Below are 26,916 nucleotides of genomic sequence, written 5' to 3' on the forward strand. Positions count from 1 at the left end.
GATTGCATACGCGCCATAGGGCTGTCAATCAAGAGGTAAACTTTTACTTCCGGTGAAAACATAAAACCGCCATTTCTCCGCCAATATTTAGCCTTTTTCAATTTTTTTTTTCAGAAATTAGAGATTATTCTTCGACCACTATTTTGACCCAAAAATCCAAATTTGAAACAAAATTGCCGACCCGAAGGTATACTGTAACCTTAATAAAAAGACTGGTCAAAGTGGCGCCATGATGTCCACTTGGTGACCAGTAAATCCTGATGTTTTCTTCGATAATTTGCTCTTGATTCAAGAATTTGTAACCAGGAGAAACAAAATACTGAAAATAGGAAATATCAATATTAAAATATTAATTAATAAAAGAAACTAAATAAACTGTGCAAACACCGCGATTTTCTAAATTATCATCGCGAAGTCTTGGGAGATATTTGTGGGTTAGTGACTGTGGTGGAATAAATTATCAAAAATATACACAATGTGCTGTAATCAAGTGATAAAAAAAGTTATTGTTTGATTTCATTATTTAAAAAAAATTCTTTTTAAATGTATATGTATATAGGTAGGAAATAATAGTTTTCTTCCTTAGCGCATCCACTTACCGTTACATTGTGAAAATTAGATAAGATTATTTTACTTCTGGGTGGTCCCTGGTACATTTGAAGTCTTTGCAGTCCGGCAGACAGTTGGCTGGTGTGCAAGGATTTACCGGATAATGTCTACTCAAAAGGATTTAAGTAACTTTAAATTGAGAAGGAAGTACCGAACAACTGCTTGAAAGATCAAAATCATTGCGTTGATTTATAGTGAATTTGTATGAAATCTGCTAATGATATAGAAAAGCCTTGCTTTAAAACCCTCATTTATTGATGGAAAAGAGAAATTAAATTCTAACTGCAAACATTTTGTTTTTAGTTAAACAAAGGGATTCAACAGTGCCGGTCGATCTTTCCCCGGATCAGTTCACTTTCGAGAGTTTTCGACAGCACCTTGCATGAAAATGGCACTTAATTGGCGGAAATGGCTTTTACCGAAGTTATCAAATGCTGCCTTTCACAAGGTCGCGATCACGTACACTCAAGTGAGTGTCTGATCCAAATTATTCGAAGCCGCAAGCACAATGCCGCCTCTGCGGAACAACCTAACACCTTGGATATTCTTTGGTATATACGCCCACAAAACCGGAAGTAACGCTATCACCGAAGTCACCGGTTTGCAATTTGACGTCTGTAAACAGTCGTGTGATCTTCGTAAAAGTTCGTGACTTGACCAACCTACAGTTTTGTGGGTTTTTTAACTTCTAATTTTTGCTTTTTTGGTCTATTGTAGCGGTATTTATAGGTGCAGCTCTTTCTTTTGTCTCAAAAGAATGCCTTCGTTTGTTATGGAAGGTTGTTAAAAGATTAAGACATTTTGTAATGTGTCACGCCGAAGATGATACGATGACATCACAGTCCGACTGGAGCTGGGTCAAGAAGTCAGCACACTTTTGGATGTTGTATTCGGAACTGATAAACCGCGATGTGAAGCGTGGTATAGTTCCGTTTGTCCATCATTTTGACGTGCAAACAAAATGCTTAACATTCTCATCATTGAAAGAGGATTTAAAACGGACTTGGAAAAAGGAAGGTTTAGTCATTAGTGCAAGTTTATGGTAAAAGAGAACGATCGCGCCCAGGAAAATTTACTAAATGTTGTCCGACCACCATTTCTGGTTTTGAATCTTTGCGAAGGATGGATAATTCGCCAAGAAGGAACGGACCACAAGTATACTCTACAGAGGTCGGCGAAAATGAGATTGACTACAAACAAAGATGTAAATATTTGGAAAATCAACTCGAGAAATTTCGGGAGCAAGCGGCGAAAGTCCGCGAAGTTATTGGTCACAAGGTGAGGAACAGTCTTGAATGTTGTGTGTTCTGTTGTCGCTCTGGGCATGCTGCGATTGAATTTGCTGAATCGTATCCGTGCAAGTCTATCTTATTTGTTTCATTGTTATTGTTTTCACTGTATTCTTCGCGGTTTCGTATAATGTTGAAGTATCTCAGAAGAAATCTTCAGCCGATCCTGGGTTACAAATCAACTGTATGTCGGAATGTTTGTTTTCAAATTGTGTTCGGCGACTGATATGAATCGACCCGCCGGATTTTCTGAAGTTTGCACTCCTAATCACCTTCCAAACCTTCATTTAAAAAGAGATAACTTTTGAACGTTTTTGTGGCAGTAAAGTAAGTTTAAAATTACATTAGTGTAGTGTTAACACCGATAGCGTCAACAGTAAAATCAACCGCCATTTCGACAACTTGAAATTTGAGATTTCTTCGACTTGATTCGATTCATCAGTTTCATTTTCGAAGAAACTCGAAATTTTGGGCAAGTCAGTCGAAGGAATTTCGATATCGCGATCTAACTCTTTGCATTTTGACTTATACACACGGACTAGAAATTGCTTTGAGTGGATCATCGAAATTCTTGCATTGTAAATTTTAATTAATTCGGACGATCAGCTGTTTAAAAATTAATAGTCTGAAAGTGTGTTTGCTCTTAAAACAGTAATTCAACAGGTTTCCAGATGTTGTATTTCTCCCAGTCAAAAAGTTCAAGGAAGCGAAGATTTTTTTCCTCTCATTTGGAATCAAGGAAACCACATTGACGACTTGTCGAAAACTCACGAATTAATTGATAGATGATGAGCGAGCACTCAACATTTTTGAACAAAAAATATTTCTGAGAGTATTTTCTATAGGGCTTCTTCTTCTGGAACTAATATTGTTGACGAAAATGACAGAATCAATATTGTTTTTAGCAAGTTGTAGCTTACAGTATTCATGTATGTTCTTGTCAGAGGAATGCACATGCAGGAAATTCATGGTTTAGTAATTCCTTATTTGAAGATAAATTTTGTGATGAAAACCAAGTTAGATGTTGGACTGTCTATATATTTACATGTATGCCAAACCATAAATTTGTCTCGGTTGACATCTCCTAAAATGAGAGTTTTAGAAGTCAATATCACTGTTTAATTTTGTACCACAATGTATCTGTTCCAGCGACAACTATCAAAATATGGCCTACTACATGTGATATTAAAATTTTATTTCCATAAACATGACTCACCTATCTATCATCTTTTGGAAAAATAGATTCAGGTGATCATTTGACTTGCGATTTTGTCATTTTTGAATCTCATTTTAAACTTTTGTCATTAAAATTGATCCAGTTACATGTGATATTGACCTTCTTTTTCAGTTGAGTGACTAATGGTGTTTAAAAACCTGTATAGGCTTGCCTTAAGATATAGGTCATGCACTTTCTTTAAGTTTGTTGCGATACTTAAAACTTCTGAAAATAAACCCTTGAGATAGTGCTTTGAGCAAATATCACCGGGGACATTTTTTCAGGGGGTTAGGGCAAGGGTGTGTGGCCCTAAATATCACCAGAAAAGTTGTATTTCAAAAATGATTAAATGACTTTGTTTAGGTAATCACATGATTTTGAGTGCAGTTTCAAATGAATTAGCCCAAAGAAGTTTTTCAAAGGCTGACAAAATTACACAAGGTTGTGGGATGACTCCAATTTGCAAAACTTTATAATTGTTTAAAATACTGTTGAAAATAGACTACATGTATTTACAAAGTAAACCTATACAAGACTTACCTTAAATGTGCTGTGGTCTTCAGGTCTTCCAAAGATCTTCAACACTGAAGATACGCCAAGGCTTTTTAAATTCCATGTCACGTGCCTGGCAAGCGGCCAAAGTCCCATGCTGAAGACTGCTATTTTAAAAACGCCACCCAACGTGGGTGGAAAAATTTGGACTAAAATGGATTGTATAAGATGCCCATTACTGGCCAGGATATGGGGCATAAAGAGAAATTAAGAAGCCATAGTTATCACACCAATTCGCCTTGTGTAGTCAAACATTTATATAGCAGCACCAGCAAATATAAATGTGCACACTGCTATATGCCGAAAACTCCAATCGCACACTGGTGCGCCACAAAATTTTAAAGGTCATGTGGAAGATCTTTGGCGTAACCTATGCTGAATGCACCCTGGCAGTTTTGCAACAACATTGTTATTTAGTTAATTTTTTTTCATGAGTTTGGATTTCAAGTTTGAGATAGGGTTGAAAATTCAAGACAGACAAATGATAGCTAAGCATGCATTCTTAGGCTAACTGATCAGGAGTGCTAATCAGGTATTGGAGACCTAATCAGACTAACCAAATTGCTAATTTATGCTAACTGGAAGCTGCTGTGTATATTTAGCAACTTGCCTGATTTTAATTCAAACTGAAAATTCATACTCGTGCGATCGTAAAATCCCCAAATGTGAAACTCAAATATAATAATTTATGTTTGATTTTGTTTTACAAAGTTAAAAGACTTGGAAGAACAGTCAAGAAATGCTAACGCAAGAGCTGCAGAAACTGCTCAGCAGGTACTAATAATTTGCATGTACAATAACTGTGTGTTTAAATCGATTAACCCTAACATTTAAGCGATGAACAAGCTCTCATTTCAAAAACAAGTTCTTATTTCAAAAATCATCCTATTTGATTTCACTTTGACCTAATGTCCACCACACACAGATATTGTAGAACAGGTTTCTCATTTACATGTATAATAATACTTCTAATGATAAGTAATAAAATAAGACTCATAATGTTATCCTTATCTGTGACAATGAATCCAAAATTTTATCCGCATAGTCGGACTGCCTATGCATTGTTGGTCTAAGTTCGAGTGAAATTGTGGCTCAGCACAGATAAGAAGAAGTCATTTTATTTACACAACAAAATTTAGTTGTTACTAAATTCTCAGCTGTTATCTGTTCATGTATGTACTTGACTTTATTGTAAATAGGCAGAGAGAAGGTATTAATTAATGAGTATTTTAGTAAATGTTATATTAAGGAGATCTAAGTGACAACCTCAGGTGGTCCTGCCCCTGTAGGAGAGATCAGATCTTCATAAGATTCTGGGCTCCAGCTTTTGAGTATCTCTGTAGCTACATGTATGTCCTATACCTGGTTATCAGTGTGACATGGTGTAATGTTTATTGATTTCAGGTCCAGCGTTTGGAGACTTTGCTTGCAGTGAAAGATCAAACAGTTGCACATTTAGAGACTGAACTTGAAAGCGAGGTATGTTGTTGCTGATTATTTTCTCTCATACAGTAATTAATTGATATATATCTATGATTTAAAATTCTTGTTTACAAATTGGACAAATTTTAAGCTACCCATCTCGTTTTAATCTTGGACAGAAACAAAGGCGAATTGTTCGTGAAAGAGAAGTTGAAGATAAAGCTGCTCATATCAAAAACTGGATGCATAACAAGATTTCTGAGGTATAGCACTTAGTCGGTATTTGAATTTAAATAATGTTTGTTAAATGTTTGTATATGTGGGAGGGGGAGGTTGGTAGGGATGGGGTCACTGGCCTTATGGTTGGCATAATTCTAGGCTGCGGAGTGAAACATACGGTTTGAGCCTTGAAGTGTAGGTTTCTGGGTTATGATTTTGTTTTGTCACAGGGGGGCAGGGGTGGTGCAGTGGTGAGTGTGCTTGCTTCTTGCCAGTGTGGTCAGGGTTTGAATACCGGCCCCAGCGTCATGTGTGGGTCAAGTTTGTTGTTATTACTCAGCCTTGCTTCAAGATTTTATTTTTATGGTTCTCTGGTTTCCTTCCCGACTGCACAAGAGCAAAATAATGCTTGAAAGTTGCAATTGTATTTGAAAACAGTGGACGAAGAGCCTCTCTAACTAGTTCTTTATTTATTTACTATATGGTTCGTTTTTGATGCAATATGAAGAAAGAAGAAAAAAAATTGGATGAATGCAGGGTTTTACATTTATTTCCAACAGTATGAAGACAAGCTACAAGAACTTACCAAAGAGAATGAGCAGCTGCGGACTTCACATAAACAAGCTATGGAGCTGATCAAAGAGATTGAGATCAAGCTTCATTTTTCCCAAGGTAAGATCCTCAAGGTTCTCTGGGAAAATAATTCTAGCTGCAGAAACCTGCAGTTTGACCTTGTTGACCACAAGAATTGGAAGGAAAGTGAAAAGTTGTGATGAAATTAACAAGATTGCCATTTTTTAGGGCATTGATGTTTTAGTACAAGAATTAATGGTAGGTTGAAAGTTTGGAAAGTGTATTAATAATAAATTAGGATTTGTAAGCTGGCAAAGCTGCTGGACTGCAAAGTCTTCCATCCAGCAACAAAAAACATCAGAATTTATAATTATAATTATTATTAACTTACCTTTAAATATCAACAGTCACAGATTTAGCAGTGTTGCTAATTTTGTGATGCTTTTCATTTCTTTTCTTGACCAGATCAAGTGGTTAGATTGTCTAGCGAACTTGCTGAGGTTCAGTCACAGTGTGGTGACTATTATGTTTTGGAGCCTGAAACAGATCAAGGAGAATCTGGCTTTCAATCCTTTCAAAATGAGGACGTTAGGAGTCCAACTCTAGTGGACTCCTCAAGCTCACTAAATACCACACTGACACCCATGTCACCAGATGAGCTGGCACAAGAAACAGTTGAAGACGGCAATGATACTGGAACAATAATATCCGATCAACCGGCTGAGATACAAATAAAAAGAACATCGAGTGGTAAATCCCCGTCAAAAATTCCTCGATATATTGGGAATTCTGATGATCCAAGAGCTGCACAGATATCTTATTACATGTCACTAAAGAGAGGGTTGACGAGCCCAGGTAGCTCTCAGGCGAAATTTTTCATACAAATACAAAACTCACACAATCCTTACATGCAGTTAGTGTCATCAGAAAACTTGTCACGGAAGAAACTTTACGACAGCCAGTCTACTGTAGATTCAGAGCTAGAAGACAGTGCCTTTGAAACTTACTTACAACCTGGTGATCAAGTTTTCGATGGAGAGGAATTTCATGCACAGCTTGGTGAATTAGTTACACTTCATTTAGAGAACCAAAGTTTAGCTCCAAGTGTTGCAAAAACTGAACAAGAGTCACTATCTGACAGTAGGTCATCAGTGGGTTCTTTAACAGAACCGACTGTGTCTCCCAATCCAATATACCAATCTCTTGAACAGGAATTAGATTCAGCCCAACAAGAAATAGATTCAGCAAGAACTTGTTTAGATTCTGTGACAGAAAGTCAAGTGTCAGTAGATAGTGGTGTGCCACTTTCACCACCTCCACCTCCTGTTCCTCCACGTTTTGAGCCTGAAAATGCTGTACCTCCGCCTGTGCCGCCAGTGCCAAAAGCTAACTTGCGGGAACAGCCACAGGAGGTAGTAAGAATGGAAGCTAATTTTACTAGTTACCTAGCAGAAACAGAACTTCAGAGTGAGGAGGCCCCTCAAGTTAATAAAGAAGATGTGGCAGTAGCATTGTTACAGGGTGGAATTCAGTCCTGGATGTGGAATGATGATTCAGGTAACGAAAGTTTTCTTGAATATTGGAGGTAAATGTTGCACTGTGGACATCCTTGAAATTATTGCACACAACATTATACGTAACAATTTCGAAGTGTAGAATGTACATGTGGTGGTGTAAAGTGTATTAATTACATACAACATTTGTCCTTGTTGCGCCATGGGACACATAGGGCGCGGTGGCCTCATGGTTAGTGTGCCTGACTCTGGATCAAGCATTCAGGCTTGAGCCCTTGCCAGGGTCATTGTGTTGTGTTCTTGGGCAAGACACTTTACTCTCTCAGTGCCTCTCTGCACCCAGGTGTACAAATGGATACCAGCACATTTAATGCTGGGGGTAACCTTGTGATGGACCAGCATCCCATCCAATGAGGAGTAGTAATATTCCTAGTCAATTCATGCTACAGTAAGTAGGACAAGCATGGGCCTGATGGGCCACTCAGTAGCTTGTATGCAGACTTTACCATTCATTCATTTACCATTCACACAGTGCAACTGAAATGTAGAATGATTTAAATTCAGATCTGTAGATTAACATTGCAATAATTGTTCATATCTCAGAATGAAAGAAACAAAGGAACAAATAACAGTAGAGTAAAAATATTAAAGATCCATTACCGAGATTGATCACATGTGATAAAATTGAATATAGCATTCTCTGGTAAAAATTATCAAAAACATCTTTCAACTGTTGAAAGCCTATGTTTTTAATAATTTTTACCAGATAACGCTATGTTGAATTTTAACGGTAGAGAAGTTGAAGCAGAATCATGAGTTGACACAATTGAGTCTGATTTTGCAGTGGTAGATATCAAAACATTAAAACAAACATGTGAAGCTACATGTATGAACAAGCATTTGTTGACTGGGAAAAGTTTTTTGTTTTATAGTCGGCTCTGATTCTCCTCCTTTTGGGACATTGGAGAACAACACCAAAGACCTCAATATGCTGACGGTATGATGTACAGATGATAGAATTTAATGATAACTCAACGACATATACATTCCTCAAGTTCTGTGAGTTTCCATTCAGCTTAAGTAAAGCTTGAATGATGTCAATACTTCAAATTCCACTTGGGAGACCACATAGACATTTTGAAGCTGAAAACTCCCCTGTAGCTGAAAACTGTCCTGTACCCAAGTAACGTCTTGCCTGTCAGTGGAAGATGTTCAAAGATAACTATTAAATATAAAATTGAAATTTTTGAGTTTGTACTTCAGGTAATAGGTAACTACTGATGTACTAGGCCGAAAGTCATTCTTACTAGCGCCCCAAATATGCACATCCATCTAGCTGTTTCAGGACTTCTGTAATGATGTCCTCAAATATCCTCCTTCAAGAAACTTGACTTGCCTGTCAGCCAAAAATGATAAATTTATTTATTTTTGAAAACATACATGTACGTGAGAAGTTAATTGACTCATCTAGACTTGTCCATACATTGCAGGCAGTACTCATATTCTTATTTGACAGAATTTTTTAAACTTTTGTTGTATTTTCTGTTAATTGGTTTTATTTTTTAACCCAAATTTTTGATATACCAGTATTTTAATTTTTCATTTCCTTGTTCTTTTAGTTCTATTACTTTATTATTGGTTTGTTTCAATGTTTTTTAATCATTTTATTTTTTAACACACCTACAGGAACAAACCTGTCCTGTGTACACAACATTGAAAGGGGTATGTGCCTGCATCACAACACATACATACAATTCCACAATACATTATATTCTGGTGACGTACAATGTATATACCTTATTATAGGAAATTAACGCTTCATGAAATTAACGCGAATTTCAAAAATTTGCGTTAATTTAAGTCGCACTAATTTATGTTAATGTTAATTTCTGTGCCGTTAATTAAGTTAGAAATTTTTCAAGGTAGAAACATCAACTCGGAAGAAAATTCCGAGTTGATGTTTCTACCTTGAAAAATTTTTACCTTGAAAACTTCCTGTTAATTAAGTTGCGTGTTAATTTCTGCGACTTTAATTACTATTATTTTCCCCCAAATCTGTGACACACTCCAGACATTCTTGACACAGCCAAACAATAAATTTTATTCTTCACATCAATTTTTCACATTTAGAAAATCGTTTACTGTACTTCAACTGAATTTTGTTCGTCTTTGCTGTCAGCTTTACAGTGTTAAAATAAATTGGTTCCTGTTCTCTCTCCCTCTCTCTCTCTTGCATTAATTTCCTTTATTGGGGAGCAAATTTACCTTCAATTCACGTTAATTTAAGTCGCATTAATTTCAAATACATTAATTAACACTAGCGTTAATTTCCTATAATAAGGTACTCACTTACAAGGATACTACTTTGAGTCAGAAACCTCAGTTAGTCCCTATATGACGTATTCAGTGGGTCGTGATTTGTCCCTCAGTTGCCTATATGACGAACTGAGTATGTCAAAAATTTAGGAGATTTGGTCAAACTCCAGGCACACTGGAAACAACTTTTATTGGCACCTGAGATTTGTAGGAGATTTTTCAAGAGACTGCTAATTTCCCATTGCTGTGATGTCATATGGATATCAAATGATGTAAACCTCAGTGAAATTAACCGCATTGAAGGGACACTTTTATCATGACCTTTCAGAAAATGTGTATGGCTATAGTTTAAGTGAAAAGCTTAATACGACACATGAAGTTTTTTACTAGACACCCATTTTCAGTGAAAATGGTGTGGCACACATCATTCACAATGGTCTGGCACCCAATGGGTTGAGCAAGTACTGTTGGTCTTTCTGACCCAGAACAGACTTCCTTGTAGCCTTTTATCGGTGCGGCCAATGTCTCTTTTCAAATTCTACAAAAACTGGAGGTGAGCTCTGGTGCTGATGGGTCTTATTCAATTGCTAGGATTGAAAGAAACCTTGCTAGTGTTGTTATTGTTTGGCACTTTTTATCCTATAATTTCAAAACAATTTTGATTGTAAAATTCTACTTGATTTGCACATCTGAATAGTTCACTTTGTTAATACTTGTTTATTTGCGTGAAACAGAGAGCTTCTCAGCTTCGGAACACACCTTTTTCTGGGGAGTCCACAGACTCCTCTGATAACGAGAGTTCTGCAGGAGACTACTGCACGCCACCAGATGAAGTGGCGGCAACAGAAGAAGATTCACAAGTCAAAGAAAAGACTGATAAGGTTCTTGAAGGAACTACTCACGTTTTGAAGACTTGTGCTACATATACAACAGTTAGCTTGAAAAAGGTAAATTAACACAGTTGCAATAGGTTTAGATGTATTTTGAGAAAAAGAAAGGTTTACAGATGCTTGACAAAATTTTCAAAGTAGAAGGTTTGGTAATTTTGTGGTTGGCATGTCAGATCGATCTACAAGACTTCATCAGAATTGTTGGGTTGTGTTATTGAATGAGATCTTCCACTGTCTTTTAGTGCTTTTTCTCCCCCAGGAGTAAAGGAGTATAAATTAATTAAAGTAATTTGTCGAAGAAAACTGGCAATGCAGGGGAGGGTACCCACAATGTTCTGGCATCTCATCCAGTTGGGGGGGGGGGGGGGGGGGAGAGTGATACTTCTAGTCACTTCTTGCTGTGAATTAAGTGCTGGATATGTGTAGCCATCAGGCTGAGTTAATTTGTCTGTCCTGCCATTGGAACAGATATAGATATTGTCATATACTCAAGGCCCATGTAAACAACTATCATAATGCCAAAATATTTCAGGCAGCATTTGTTAATCATATTTTTGTGTACATACATTTAGGAAGATCAGAGAAAGGAAGGCTATCTTACCAAACTGGGTGGCCGTGTGAAAAACTGGAAGAAGAGGTGGTTTGTTCTTGGTGATGGGAAACTCTACTATTACAAGACAGAGGTAAAAAGATGTACATATACTGAACAATTTTGTCATGCTTTGGAGCGTTTTACACATTTCTGTTCACAGGAAAAGATTGAAGTCACTCATTTAAGTTCTCAACATTATATATCTTAATTCTTGCTGTTGGGATTAAGTTCTTCGCTGTTTGATAGACATCTAAGATTCAAGTCTACATGTAGAACTGATGAAGTTGTTCAATAGAGACTCTGATTCCTGGCTGCTTGCATGACAAACACTACACCATTCTTTGTAGAGCTATGTCTTTGGTAGTGAATTTTTCAGGGTAAGGTGGCTGGCAACAGATTCCAGCTCTTCTCATCACTTACACATTGATGGAAAGTGCTGGAAACTGTTGCTAGCTACCTTGAATCTTGGACATGTCTTGAGGGGACAAAGAATCAAGCATGAGGATTGACCTGTGTGAGCTTGTAAGTGTGGAGGTGCTCACCTCCAGATCAAGCAGTTCAGGTTCAAGCCCTGGCTGGAGACCTTGTGTTGTGTTCTTGGGCAAGACACTTTATTCTTACAGTGCCTCTCTCCACCCAGTTGTATTAATGGGTACTGGTAAACTTAATGCTTGGGGATAACCCTGCAATTGACCAGCATCCCATCGGGGGGGGAATACAATGTAGAAATACTCCTAGTCGCCTCACACTACAGAAACTGGAGACACTTATAAGCTCCAGCCTGATGGGTCACTTGGTTTGCATGCAGACTTTACTTTTACATTTTATGTGAGCTTGTAAGTGACAACATGTTCCCATCTGTGAATAGAAGAAAGTATTGGTTATTAACACGTTGATTGTTGCAGAATGACGTGAACAGGAAGCCCTTGGGTCAAATTCCATTGGATGATACTTGCAGAATTGCTAGGACAGATGGTGCACTTACCTTTGAGGTAACAATATCAGGCTTATTTTCTAATGTTGTTTGTTATAATTTTCGTCATATATGATGTTTTATTTTGAAGTTAGCAAGCTTTTTTTTGCTGTCATTTTCCAATTATAATGTACATGTACACTACACTAATGTAAATGAGAATAGGTTAAGTATAAAATGCTGCAATATTTGGTAGATTATTCTTGCAATGAACCATAGTAACACTTTGTAAAGTTTCAACATATGCTGCTAATAATTGCTATGAATTAAGTTCCCTGGCCCATGTTGACATGCAGGTTGTAAGCAATACTAACATTGATCATCTGAACAAGGTGACCACACCCAAGAGGACTTTCTACTTGACTGGAGAAACAACGGAAATTGTAGACAGCTGGCTCAGAGGTAACAATATCATGTTTTGTGTATTTAACAATTATTATTCCACGAAAGCATTTTGGATATGAGATGGTAGATCTAGCCAATGAAGTGCATAGTGGGGAGTTGGGTCTAATAATATCATATCCAACAAGTGCAAGTGGAATAACTGTTTTATTAAAAATGCCCCCAAAATATAGAGAACTTAAATAAAATAAAAATAAAAATACCTCCCCCCAAAAAATCATTCTTACACCTACACTTACACATGCCCACATGTTCTGTGGGTCGAGTCATGTTTCCTGTCCTATCTGTTTCATCCACCTATTTGTATTTGCATCCATCTGTTCGCTTGTTTGTTCTTTCGTTTGTTTGTTCATTGTTGTGATGGTTTGTTCATTGATTTGTTTGATCCATTGCCGGTTGACTGCAATATCTCACAATACCATAACAATGTACATGAAACATTCCACTGTCATGTAACCTACTTTGCAATAAGCAAACTTGTTAGAAGATAGGTTGCTGTACCAGTATACAAAGCACTGTGCCTTTCATTAAGTTTGCCCATCACATTGCTTATGCAAAAATCTTTCCTGACATTTTTTGAGAAGATTCTTAGACAGTCACACAAAAAGTTGCAATTGCTTAGCATGCCTCTGTTTAATAGGGGATGGACGTTGTTGTTATATTGACCACCTTGACTGTTATTTTTCAGTTCTGCACAGTGTCATGAGAAAGTTTTCAAGCACTCCACTGTTTGCTCAAGTAAAAGAAAAGGAGCTCATGAAAGGCTGGCTTACAAAGGTAATGGCCCACCTCTGTTTGCTCTTAGGATAGGATTGAGACCTCTGCAAACTTCAGTTTTTCAATTTTTTTCAATCAATCCTCTTATTATTTCATTATTCCTCCTTTTGAAATTCTCTTACTACGTAGAGGTTCATCTTAATTCTCCAATTTTAAGTGCAGCTGACTGCTGTATCGAGTTAAACATAAATAAAACAAAGAAATTTTATTATTTGACTGACACTAGGTTAAACATGGCTCTTCCAAGAAGTGTTGGAGTGTTCTACTCGGCCAATACCTTTGTTACTACAAGAGTGAAGATGACAAGGTAAGCTGATTGGTTTTAAGAGGACAAGTAATTAGAGTTTCATAAAAAGTTATCTCTCTTGTGTCATTCTTTAAAAAGTGCCATGATGGACAACAGATCAGTCTTAGAGAAAACAAGAAGATCTGTTAGATCTTATAACCGCGCTTTGAAAAATTAACTGTTTGCTTACCACTACAGTCGCAACGCAGTGCACATTTCAAAGCAGTCCTTGATGATTCTTTTGTTACTGTAGACATCACATCACTTGATCAACACGAACTGTATTATTGCACCATCAGTCGTAGCCGTTGTGAAATCTCCGATGACGTAATGGTCTTAATCTGGAACTTTCTTCGGGATATGTATGGGCATGCACTATATGAACGATATGAACGATTCGATAACAACACTATAAACAATTGCTTTCTTTCTTAGAAGTCATGATTAAATTTCTTTGATGTTTTCCACAAGTAAAGGGCTAGAAAAGTAGTCACACGAGTCACATAATTTAAGACTTCCGTTATTCAAGGCTATTTTTAGTACGGTGGTAATTTCCCTACCAATGACGTAATCCTTGCATGTTTTGACAAGTTCTTTGCTTGGCTTGCAAATATTTAATTTTCCTTCCGATCTATGAACTCACTGCGATGAAACAGCCAAAGAATTTACGTCATTTGCCTAAAACCACAAGAAATACTAGCAAAACTTCAAATAAATTGATGACCGTCGCTTCTGCCGAAATAACCTTGCAAAATAAACACCATCTTATTTGTCACCTAGGGAAAGTGAAAGCTGCAATGTTAGCGCATTCCATGGCTGACGTAATACTTTTTTTTTAGCGTGGTTATTATTCCATTTGAATCCAACGCTTCGATAAAACCAAAAGAAAATATATTTTACCCACAACAAAGAAAACAATATCCGTAAAATTGTCCACGTATTAATATTTCAAGAGCTTTTCGCGAACAAACACCACACGTTGCGTAACTCGAAATTTGGCCGAGCGGAGGTCTGCGTCTGGTCACCGACAAAAAAAAACAAGAAGATCTGTTAGATCTTATAACCGCGCTTTTAAAATTTAACTGTTTTCTTAGTACTACAGTCGCAACGCAGTGCATATTCCAAAGCAATCTTTGATGATCCATTGATTACTGTAGACATCACAGCACTTGATCAACACAAACTCTATTATCGCACCATCAGTCGTAGTCGTTGTGACATCTCCGATGACGTAATAGTCTTAATCTGGAACTTTCTTCGGGATATGTATGGGCATGAAGATACGAACACTATTACAAACCGCTTTCTTTCTTTAAAGTCACGATTAAATTTAACTGTTTTTTTTCCCTTGAGTTAAGGGTTAGCAAAGAAGTCACACGAGTCACATAATTCAAGAATTGCGTTATCTACGGCTATCTTTAGTACGGTGGTTATTTCCCTATCAATGACGTAATCTTCGCACGTTCTGACACGTTTTTTGCTTGGCTTGCAAATATTTAATTTTGCTTCCGATCTATGAACTCGCTGCGATGAAACAGTCAAATTATTTACTTTATTTGCCTAAAACCGCAAGAAATACTGGCAAAATTACAAATAAATTAATGACCGTCGCTTCTGCCGAAATAAACTTGCAAAGTAAACACGATCTTATTTGTCACGTAGCGAAAGTGAAAGCTGCAACGTCAGCGCATTCCATGGCTGATGTAATACCTTTTTTCACCGTATTTATTATTCCCTTTAAATCCAACGCTTTGATAAAAAAAAAGAAAATATATTTTACCCACAAAAAAGAAAACAATATCCGTAAAATTGTCCGTGTATTTATGTTTTAACAGCTTCTGGCGGAAAAACATCACACGTTCCGTGACTCAAAGTTTGGCCGAGCGGAGGTCTGCGTCTGGTCACCGACAAAAAAAAAAAAATAAACCACGGGTAAACCTAGAACCGCGCTCGGCCCATGGCCGCGCGGTTAATTACTGTCCTTGACTGAGGCCAGGATCAAATGTGAATGGGTGTTGAAGATACATGTATAAAATGATTCTCCCTGTGGTTTGACCACCATCTCTCATATGCCCTTGTTGACTTCCATTAGATCTTGTGTTATTTTATCAAACCTATTAGTTTGTCAGGAGAGTCAACAACTGAGACCTTCTGCTTATTTGATAAGCAAACAACGTCAGCTTCCGTGTACTCCCAGCTTGTTTGAGCACATATTAATAGTCATTTACGATGAGGCCTCACCTATCAGCTGTCATGATCAAGTGTTATTCTCATTTCATCTCACATTAAAACCTTGTCAGTCTTTTCTGAGTTCTTGATTTTGTTTGACAGGTGCCATTCAGCATGACACACATGATTGATGTGATAGTGGAGGAACTGGAATCCCCAGACTCTGGCAATGGCACTGTCAATGCTGACCCAGTTCCGTATCGTCATTACACTCTGGTCATGAAATCACTCAAACAGCCTGCTAACACATACCTGTTGATTGAGTCAAAGGAAGAAAAGGTACCAAGCTTCAATAACTTATCTCTTCAACCATTTTTTTTTTAGATTCAAATTGTGTTACTGAGGAATGGCCACGTTATTGTGGCCACTTTCCTTTCCTTTAATTGAAATGTCACTCACTATGAGTGACCATGTTAACGGTGTTAAATTATGAAGGATTATACAGGTTGTGATTTCAGATTGTGGCTGTTGGCCGCATTAACAGGGTTTTCTTATCAGAAAATGTATGGGCGTTTCACTGGGACAAAAAAGTGGCGCAATAATGAGGTGACCATATTAACGAAGTGACTGTAAGGCTCCACTGTATATTGGTGTCTTTGCACTGTAAAATCACCAGTTTTGTACATAACATAAAGAGCCTTCATAATCTATAGTCACCAAAAAAATGTACCAAAAAAATGTCAAGTGTTTGTGATTCAAGAGTCTCAACGATAATATAATATTATTACTATTTTATTTTCTATTTTAGTCTTTTAAAGGGACAGTTTTATTCCTAAATTAGTGTTGTTGAAAAGCTGCTGTCACCTGAGTTACAGTGGAATACTGTAAAATTTGGATTTCTGAATAATTTTTGTTATTTTTTGCCTTAGGAGTCTTGGTTGTTTCATTTGAAAGTGGCATCGGGCAGTGGCATTGAAGACATGGGGACAAATTTTGAGAAGAGCATTTTCCAACTCATCGCACAAGACTGTGATCCAGGTAATAACAACTGAACATGGAAAAAGTAATGCAGCTATGCCTTACCTTTGTGCACTAAGCAACACGTCTAATAATTTTCTTGTGATTTATGTGGCCATTGTATTGTTTCAGAGAGTGACATATGGAACAGGCATGTGTTGACTCACACTAAAGAACCCATTGCTGAACCACTCACAACTCTTCCAACCAAGGAACTTGAGGCTGAAGCACTGAAACTCTTCAAGGTAGGAACGTCACTAGACAAGTAATGTGCTTTAGAAAATAAAAAATAAGAAAATAAAAATGGAAACGAAAATTCTCTATTTTCCACTTTCCCATAATTCACACTGTCCCCCCCCCCCCCCCCCCAAAAAAAAATTTTGCATAAACTATTGTTGTGAAATGCTCTTGGGAGGTCTGCTTATTCCCAAAAACATTCCACAGCAATAGTTTATGTTAAATATTGGGGGGCAAACAGTGAATTATGGGCAATTGGAAAATAGAGAATAGGGGCAAGAGAATTAAGTGCAGAGCTGTTGGTTGTTCATTAAAGATGAACAACCAAATGTGTGCCAGGCAGTTTTTCCACTGAATTTTCCATTGAAAACTCGAAAATAATTCAGCAAGTTTAAACAAAGAAAACCTAACCATGAGAGTGTTTGGATATGTGGTCTTGATTACCTGATTACTGTAGAATTTTACGGTTCCATTTCCCAGTTTTCTCCTTAATTTTAGTCCCCACTGAGATAGTATGCCGAACACTGGAGATCATATTTTACCACATTTCTAAGAACTTCGAAGTTTGTCAAAACTAATCTGCTGTGTATCTGTTCTCTGTGTTTGGAAATGTGGCAAAAGCACGGTCTTTTGTTCGTGTAGTAGTTTGATTTAATGTTGTTTTCTCCCCAGTCCATCCACTTGTTCACCACAGTACAAACACAGGAATCGGCCATTGATTATCACGTGTCACTAGCCCAGAATGCCATGCAAACCTGTCTAGATCATCCAGAACTCCAGAATGAGATTTACTGTCAGCTGATCAAACAGACTTCGAAACACGTTCACAGGGGACCTGAGGACCTAGGGGTAGGTTTTTTTTTCTTCCTGACTCCTCCCACCTTGTTTCCTTGTTATCCATATAGCAATGTTGTTTCCATGAAGTAAAAGAAGAGAGACTGAAACGAGTTTGTGTGAAGAGATTTATTGGCGCTCTTTGATCTCTCATGAGCATAAATTGTAAAATTGTGCCATTGTACCGTGCCATTTAGTAACAGACGCAAATTTGAGAAGCATATGTTGAAAATTCAGTTAACGAGTTTTACAGGAAGGATATCTAAGAGTACTCCCAGAGCAAAATGCGTCCTGAATTAAATAATGTAAGGTAAAATTATTCTCATGTATTATAAACTTGTTTATACCAACACGTAACGAATGTTTTTTTTTCCTTGTTTCAGCACTTTCTCGAAAATTGCGGCAAATCCTCTTGGCTTCGGGAAGACTCTTTTGACATTGCATCACAAGCCACTATTGATCTGCGACCAGTGCAGGAGTTTGTTTATATCCAAGCGTGGCAGCTGCTCGCACTCTGCACTGCACTTTTTGTACCTAAACAGAAATTCCTTCTTTTTCTCAAGGGACATCTCAATAGATTTTCAACGTTCAAGTAATTACTGAAATATCGTTAATTTTATTAGTCATTGATATTACGTCTCATCATAGCAAACTGGTGCTGTCAGCTGAAAAAGTCACTGAATTAATTGCATTTGTTCTTTTATACATGTAGAACAAAACTCGGCAAGTATGCCACGTATTGTATCAGAAGCCTGGAGAGAATTTTACAAAATGGGAAAAGAGAGGCCAAACCATCGAGAATGGAGGTGAATAGAATAGATGCATTTTCAGTGCTGTAGTTGGAAATATTCCCTTCCTCGATAACACAACAAAGTGATTATAACGTTCTGAACAATGATATGATTTTGTTGAAGACGAGAATGAGATCAGATTCATCATAACAGGGGAACGAGAAATTAAGCATGGAACTCACGTTTTCAAAATCACAAGTTGCATCAAAATTCTGCGGCATGCAACCTTTCTTTTTTGAAACGAACGTAGTTAATAGATGGAAATGGTTACGAAACGCGGCAAACATCAAAGAAGCAAACAAACAGGCTAAGATTTACGATGGAAGGTCCTTGACCCTGCACATCTTTTGTTTATGCTCATAGACTTCACACGAATTACTTAATCGCAATGCTTCTATTGGTTAGTTGTGTTAGCACACATAACCACCTTTTGTTATATTGCCAGGTTTTGTGCAGGGTCAATCCCCAAAATAGCCAACAAAAACATACAACAAATAACTTTGCCAGGTTTCTTAACCATTTTCCTCTGTTAACTATGCAACGAGGAATACAAAGTAGTGTAGCTTTACCCAGTCGCACTGTTTCTTCAGTAAGTGCTCAAGTTGATTCGTTATTTGTTATGATCTTAATCTTCCCAGGTTCTGTCTGTTCTGCTCCGTAAGCCGTACGATCATTCGTGTTTGATGAGTATTCCGGTCCACTTTATTGATGGAAACACCCAAGTAAGTTACAAAAGATCAGCGAAGATTTAAAAACAGATAATGCTGGAATTTAAAAACAGATAATGCTAGAATAATTCAATTCCAGGTAAGGTATTTGATGAGTTTATCAGGGTTACCACAGGTCAGGAAATGACCAGGGAAAAAACTCGTCAAGGTCAGAGAAAAGTCAGAGAATTTTCTTTTTGAGTCCAGAAAAAATGACATTTTCAAGAAAAGTCAAGGGAAATTGAAATAATTCAACACAGCTGATTTAATACCATTGAGGGCTGGAATAATTATTTGGGTTCGCTGTGGTCACACCAATTTAGTTTTTCCTTAATGAAGAAGGAAAATGTGTTGAAAACTTATCAGTCTTAATCAATGGGTGGAAAGGACGGTTGTAAAGGGAGGATAGAAGCCGTTACTCTATCTGACATTTTGTATTCTGGGAAATGATATTTTTATCCGGGAAAAGGCAGAGAATTTTGAAAAGTGATGTCTGTAGCAACTATTTTTTTTAAATTAAGTGAACGAGTTGCACATTGTGTCTTGTTTTGTTTTGCTTGCCAGGTATTTGGCTTTGATGGCTCGACTACCATTCAAGAATTTTCTGAGACTATTAACAGGGTAAGTTGAAGCCAAGTCTGTCTCTAATATTACTAAAGCTCCGACTTAATTACGTATTGTTACAAGCCTTCTTAACTTTTGAATTCATTTTTTTGCAGGTGGTCGGCATTCGCACACCCTCAGAGAGCGGTTACGCACTCTTCACAGATAATCCCGTTAATTTAGTGGAACATTGCTTACAAGCCAGTGTCAAGGTTCGTATTTAATGTTTCTTTGTTGAACTTACAAGTCTGTATAGTTAAGGCCCCGTCCACACAAAACCGGAGAAATTTGAAAACGCAGCGTTCTTTCTAAGGTTAAGTCTACCGTCCACACTACTCCGTCACGAAAATGGAGCTTTTCGAAAACGCTCTTCAACTCGCAGGAATTTGAAAACGCCGGCTTTGCGGTTTAGTGTGGACGGAAAACATTTTGGAAACGGAGCTTTTCGAAAACGATGACGTCACGATAATCATGTGATTTTCCTGTCCAAGTTCTCGAACACAAATCCAAAATGACCAGTGTTTGTTGCGTTTTCAAATTTCTCCGGCGTAATGTAGACGGAAATCATTTGATGAGTTTTCAGAGTGAAAACGCCGCTTTCATATTTCTTCGACGTAGTGTGGAGGGGGCCTAAGCCGCTAAGCCACTAATTGCCGCCGTGACTTTCCGTTTGCGATACATTAAAAAATAAGTTTTCTTTCTTATTACTTTAATGCTGTCTAGAAGTACCAGCGTCCACGAAATGTGATTTAAATTGCGCGCTTCCGTTGAATCTTTTCACAGTTGTGTGACGTAATCTCAAAATGGGAGCAAGCATTGCGGAGTCAAAGCCAGGGGAAACTGGATACAAACAGGATGATCAAACTCTCCTACAAAAACAGGTATTTATCGGTCTACGACGCGCCTTTGGTTTGATTTAATCTGTTTGTGGAATCTGTGCGTTGTGTTGCACTTCAAGCAAATGATTTGAAGAGTGAAATGTTGTTGCATTCTATTATTTTTTTCTTTTATCACCGTAGGTTATACTTCAAGAGCCTCAGTAGCGGAGAAACAGAGAAAGAAAAATACTTCCTTGTTCTGCAGGTCAGCATTTACTTTTCTATATTTCTTTTTATCAACGGAGGAATTCTTTCCTATCTATCTTTCTTATGAGGCCAGTCTGGGAGGGCGTTGTAGTAATCACCGTACCCTGTTTTTTTTTTTTGCAAGAAGCCCGGCTTTCCAGGTGCCTATCTTTACCCAAGCAAGTCTATTTCTGGCCCTCTTTCTGGCACGCAACAGTGCACTCTTAGGAGAGCGTGTCCATGGCCATGAAGTGTTGCGTGACAGATGTATGGTGATGACTGTCGAGCTATTAGGACAACCTGGCAAAATCATGGGGATGATAGCGTTTTATTTACGAGGAGAGGGAGGCAAAAAGGGGGGTAGAAATACGCCTAACCATTTTTCGTGCTTTAGAAACCGGACTTAAAGGAACTGTGTAACGAATTTTAACCAGATTTAGAGCTAAGAAGATGGCCACCAAATTGAGTGAAATATAAATATAACCACTTGCAACAATGAAGTAAATCTCGTTCGTTTGTAACCTTAAATTATAACGCTGGGGAGACATACTTGTCTGTAATGAAGGTATGGTTTTGTCATTTAGATTCATAAAAGTAATCTCTTCGCTAACACTAAGTTTCAGAGTTTTGATTAGAAAACTTGATAAAATGGACTTAACTCAGCCGTGACATAGTCCCCTTAAGCTGGCATTGACGAGCGTTTGGTAATTTCGACTTGAATAGACGTTAACTTTCTCCATCTGAATTACAGGCAAATGTTAATGTGGTCAAGGGACGATTTCCCGTGAGCAAGGAGATGGCGTTAGAGTTTGCAGCTCTCATGGCTCAGGTATTTTTATTTTTTTGTTTCATTGTTCGCTCTGCTCTCTAATTTACGGACTCTTTTATCAGCTATTTTGAATAAGGTCAACGTTTTGTTTTTAGATCACTTACGGTGATTACAGAGCTCACAGTAATTCTCTACCTGGCAAAAGAATCGAGATGGTTATCTCGCAGTTCTGTGCCAAGACGATAAGGGAAGACTCTGGCAAACGGTGAGTCGGTGAAAAACGCCGCCATTAATCTTAGAATTACGAATTTCAACTCCATTGTGTTGTTTCAACTAATGCGGCGTTCTCTCTATCAATTTCCAGTTCACTCACACTGCGCATGGCCGAGAAGTGGTCGACGCTGCACGGGTGGAGTGTAAAGGAGTGCGTGGACAAGTATCTCGAGAATGCGCGTCGATGGCCCTTTTTTGGCTGCAGGCTGTTTCAAGCTCAGGTTTGAGATTACTATTATACTGGTCTTTTTCAGTGTTAATGATAAATCCAGCGTAAAGATAAACGTTTGGTGTGGATTGATATGATGCTGTTTCGAGGAGTCCAAACTTCTGGTAGAGCGTGTTCAATGAAATGACGGCTAACGATAATTTTGTTTTTCCTTCTCACAGCAAAAGCACACAGTGTCAGCCGCCAAGAAACGAACTACAATGACAGAGAATACGCAGCCAGTTTGGCTGGCGGTGGAAGAAGACAGCATTAATATTCTGGAAGGACAGAGTTTGGTAAGTCTGCCAGCTTATCACTCGGATCCGAGGATTAATAATACCCTCTTTTGTCTCATTTCCTTATTTTTCTGTTTTATATACTTGTCTCTGCCACTATAGCGCAGTAATTAAAATTGTTAGAGCACTCCTCATTAGAGTGTTCACATATTGGCCAGTTACTTTGTTGTTGTACAACAAGGAAACAAAAATTCGAAAGAATGTACAAACGCCCCTCAAGATGTAAAGCGCGAATTATCGCAGTGAGAGAACAACGACGTTTCGCATTTGGATATAGGCCACAGCTCAAACACAAAAGAAAAGGAACATCGCAGCTTTTCACTTGTTCTAGCCATTCAAACTAGATTTTCATCATAATTTTACAAGCAGTTCAAGTCTTTCAGTCCTAAAATTACTACAGGAGGGCGGTGGCTCACCCATGCAGGCCTATCGTTACTTTCTGTAGCACGAAATGGTGAAGGGTATTTGTACTCCCCCCCCCCCCCCCCACCCCCTGGATAGCTCAATAGTTCATTGCAGGTTACCATCTAACTCCCGTCCCCCTCCTCCCAGAATTTTGTCAGGCTGTCGTAGTAATTTTCCATGTTGTCGGGCGGGCGTTCCTTGGCTCTCTATCGCCAAAGTCAAAGTCAACTTTATTTAAGTAGGGTAGCCCTGGCAGCACTAGGCTGGTTTGAGTCGGGGCCCTCTGTAACGCATGACTACTAGTATATAATAGAACATAACCATGTAAGAAAATAGAACATTTAAAAGAAGGCCTTATAAATATTTACATGTCAGTTATTTAAAATAGGAAATAAATCTCGTCATTATCAATTATTAAAACTGACTACAAAAGAATAGGTCTTATCTTGCCTTTGGAAGTGCTAATCACGTGTGTTTGTTTGTTTTTTTCAGCGGTTAATGTGTCGCTACAGGTACAAACACGTGGTCACGTTTGGCGGGTGGAAAGACGACTTCATGTTAGTCGTTAACCAATCTATCATGCGGGGCGGCAACACAGTGGAGCAGGGAACCCAGAGATTGCTGTTCGTCATGTCCAGGGGAAAGGTGAGCTTTCGTATCCAAATTTCGTTTTAAAACCTTTCAACCATGTCGCACTGCGTTAATCGGCTTTAAAAAATAATTTAACGAAATTAATTTGCCCTCGATCTTTGTTTATGGCACAAAGGATAGTGGGGCCGTGCAACTAAATGCCGTAACAAATAATTCAAATTAAAGATCACAGGAGTGAAACCCAAATTAGCACGAGGTGAACCGACCAGTTGGCTATTTACAAGCGCGGCGGAAGAGCTGAACTGGCGTCTACTTACTCCTCCCGCTGCAGAAAACAAATTGAAGCTCAGATCTCTCGATCCGGATTCCTGCGCACTCACCATTGGACCACTCCCCCTTCCGTTATTGGTGCAATTTAACAAGGAGTTACGTCACGGCTTGCGCATCTTGAAAAGTTTAGCCTAAATTTTTGAGATTCGTTGTTTGTAATCCGTGTTAATCTTCTCCATCCTAAGCCATCCTTCTTTATGGTTTTTTATTATCTCTATGGTGTTTTTCTATCGTAGTACATTACTATTTTCAGGTTTTCTTCAATTTAAAGGTGGCCGAAGTAACTCAAAATGTGGTGACTGAGCTCCTTTAAGTTGTGGAAGACTTATTCTCCCACATGAATATAAAATACTTTGTTCAGACCTATTTCTGTTTCTGTTTCAGATTTTAGAAATCACTTTGCTGATGGCAAGCTACATCAATGCTATCATCCGACAAAAAGGAATCACATGTGAGGCCCCAGGTACTCCCACCACAAGACAGGGAGTAGACGTCAAGGTCTGGGACCTCGAGAGTGCCGAGTGGCCCATAGTTCCTGGCTCCACCGTTGGTCTACTATGACGTCACCGTTTAACTTGTTGAGAAGTCGGTTGTTAATTGGGTTCTGTATCTATTTGTAAAGAGGAGCTAGCCTGATTAATTGGGAGGTAAATTGAGACAGCCAAGCGGCGCCGCCTATCCCAGAATGGAACTTAAAGCCAGCTGGAAAAAGAAACTTGTAAAAGGGGGGAAAAGACATTGTCAAGCCAAAGGTTGTTGTGTTTTTTCGTCTTGAAACCGTTACTGCTGGATGGAGCCGGATTTTTTTAAAGGAGGCAATTGAAATATTAACCTTGTGAATTATTTACGAATATTACAACATACCGTGGAGAATTACTTCTCCCTGTTCGCCAAATTATTGAGTGTGATCAAACAATATTATCGCAGATTATGTACAAAATATGTTAGGAAAAGGCAGTTAAGTTGTCTTTCACGGACCATAGTAAATTAAGTCTTGGAGCCAAGCTCAGTGTACAAAGCTGTTACATATGTTAGATTGACAGGTAAAGCTTACATATATTATTGAAAATGAAAGCAGTAGTTAGGCATCAATAAAGCGATATCTTTTATTCTTCTACGAACGGGCGTGTATTTCGCCTGTGGCTTAGCAATCTAAACCAACCGATGATCATTAACACAAACTCGAAAAATGTAGTTTTCGCAGAAACGCTGATATCAAAAGTTGATAAATATTTAGAAAGATAGCACGTTCGTGTTTGTGAAAAACAGAAATTCGAATTTAGCATAATTCAAAATAAGTATGATTATAAGTTGATGCCCGTTTTTCAAACTGAAAAACGTTTTTCAAAACTGAGATCAATCTTGGTACAGAGAAATGGTTGACTTATTCTCAGTACATAAGAAAGTTGATCCATAGAAATAAAACTTCACTTCGAAGCAAGTCAAGTTGTTAATATAAGCGTGGCTTTATTGATCAAACACCAATAAAATGTTCCTTGTTGTCGTGTGATGTTGGCTTTGTGGACTTCCCGTGCAAACAGAGCTGGTCTGTAAACGACAAGCTAAGGGGTGACAGAGGTTTTTATGATAGATTTCAGGGAAGTCCAAATCCAGTTCTAGGCGCCTCAGTAAAGAGTAAGCGTAGCGGAAACATCCTTAATATTACCAAGTCTTATACACTGGAGCCGAACTACCTTTGTGTCTGGGTGAATCACCACGGAGTAAGCCTGACTTGCTAGCTTACGGCTTCAATAATGACAGTACCATTTGAAAGGTTAATGCTCTAATTTGGTTACCGCCAGTTCCATGCGTAGCCACACAAAGGCTGTCCCTTGGGAACAGAAGAAATCTCAGTCCAAGATTCCGCACTTTTTCGGTCCGGAGGTTACACTCGCACTTGTAATGAGAGCGCTTGTTGGACGCGTTTCTTGGCATGCGCGAAGCAGCCTTGCTAACTGAAGTACACTCATCGGGTTATAGCCATGTGGCACACTGTATCACACTGTATCACACTGAATATGACAATATAATGATGCGTGGCTTTGCTCGAGGTTTCCGAAGAAACTTACTCAGTTGCTGATAAGACGCCCAGCTTCTAACTCCAAGGCCGTAGTCAAGGGTATTTGCTAACGAAGAAAATGCTTTTGCTGTTGCACATAATAAAAGAGAATACCAGGGAGATTGACTTCCCCGGACGGCCCAGTTCGTTGTGAGTAGACGTTCAGGCAGACGTGTGGCGGGGTTTATTTTAAATCTTAAGTCTTAAATTAGCCTACGAGATTGATTAATGTTCAATTCCTTCTACAGACAAAGTCCCACACAAAAACAACAAAAACATAATAAATTTGGAGGACGAGAAGCTCCCGAAACTTTAGTCACCCCCCAAAATTTTCCTTTAGTTTGTGAGCAATGCTAGCTTTCATCTTGAAAATGGGGGTGGGGATTTAATAGAGAAGAGGGTCTACATAACTGGAGAGACGGTCGAACCCTCACTAAAATTCTTACCGAAGCAACATCAAAAAAGTCTTCTTTTAAATTCACTTGTTTATTTGAGCATAGCCTCAGTACGGCAACTTGAAATTAAAAAAAATTATAATAAATTCCAAATTTCTACCTAAGCAAGTGCCTCCGTGAGCCTGTTACTGTTTTGAGGTGGTTGATCAGTTTAGACGATGCGTTCTCTGAGAAAAACATCACAAAGGCACCTGCGCTTGCATTTCCAAGGATACCATTGACCCAAAAAAATATTAAAATCAATTTACATATCTCTTGTTCAATTACGCGGCTTGCTGGCGTTGCCAATAACCTGCAATAACAATAAAAACTACTGTGTTCGAATAGCGACTTTCTGCACAATAGTCAGACAGCCAGCGGGCAAATTGTCAGTACTTTATTTCAAAACAATTGAGTAAACTTTGCAGTGAAGCTCGTGAATGGAAGACGTTTGATCAAGTGGTCAAGTATTTGATTTATGGCCTTTTTGCGCGAGCTT

General features: G+C 38.3%; 1 protein-coding gene across 2 annotated transcripts; it reads left to right on the forward strand.

Moving 5' to 3' along the window:
• Positions 1 to 1,372: 1,372 nt before the first annotated feature.
• On the forward strand, positions 1,373 to 25,434 carry LOC110044675 (pleckstrin homology domain-containing family H member 1-like). Of its 2 annotated transcripts, XM_089291477.1 has the most exons (31): positions 1,373 to 1,887; positions 4,378 to 4,440; positions 5,071 to 5,145; positions 5,268 to 5,351; positions 5,868 to 5,979; positions 6,346 to 7,437; positions 8,327 to 8,391; positions 9,081 to 9,116; positions 10,445 to 10,657; positions 11,173 to 11,283; positions 12,098 to 12,184; positions 12,498 to 12,567; positions 13,256 to 13,344; positions 13,571 to 13,651; positions 15,962 to 16,138; positions 16,729 to 16,837; positions 16,949 to 17,061; positions 17,726 to 17,902; positions 18,271 to 18,479; positions 18,600 to 18,693; positions 19,317 to 19,400; positions 19,950 to 20,006; positions 20,105 to 20,200; positions 20,772 to 20,869; positions 21,008 to 21,071; positions 21,804 to 21,881; positions 21,977 to 22,086; positions 22,186 to 22,315; positions 22,485 to 22,598; positions 23,496 to 23,648; positions 24,309 to 25,434. In XM_089291477.1, exons 1-31 carry the CDS (start codon positions 1,732 to 1,734, stop codon positions 24,483 to 24,485), a joined length of 4,374 nt encoding a protein of 1,457 aa, XP_089147603.1. In that variant the 5' UTR covers positions 1,373 to 1,731; the 3' UTR covers positions 24,486 to 25,434. The 2 variants fall into 2 exon arrangements, with proteins under 2 accessions (XP_089147603.1, XP_020605894.2); XM_020750235.2 differs by lacking the exon at positions 4,378 to 4,440.
• Positions 25,435 to 26,916: the final 1,482 nt, after the last annotated feature.

The sequence above is a fragment of the Orbicella faveolata genome, unplaced genomic scaffold (genome assembly GCF_042242905.1).
Source record: "Orbicella faveolata isolate gen_17 unplaced genomic scaffold, um_ofav_v1 contig_24, whole genome shotgun sequence".
Lineage (NCBI taxonomy): Eukaryota > Metazoa > Cnidaria > Anthozoa > Scleractinia > Merulinidae > Orbicella > Orbicella faveolata.

Bases quoted from the DNA above. Each gene is read 5' to 3' on its own strand.
- LOC110044675 (XM_089291477.1), top strand. From the start codon at position 1,732: ATGGATAATTCGCCAAGAAGGAACGGACCACAAGTATACTCTACAGAG. The intron at 12,568-13,255 runs GTAACAATATCA...GTTATTTTTCAG, and splicing joins TGTAGACAGCTGGCTCAGAG to TTCTGCACAGTGTCATGAGA. The intron at 21,072-21,803 runs GTCAGCATTTAC...TCTGAATTACAG, and splicing joins AATACTTCCTTGTTCTGCAG to GCAAATGTTAATGTGGTCAA.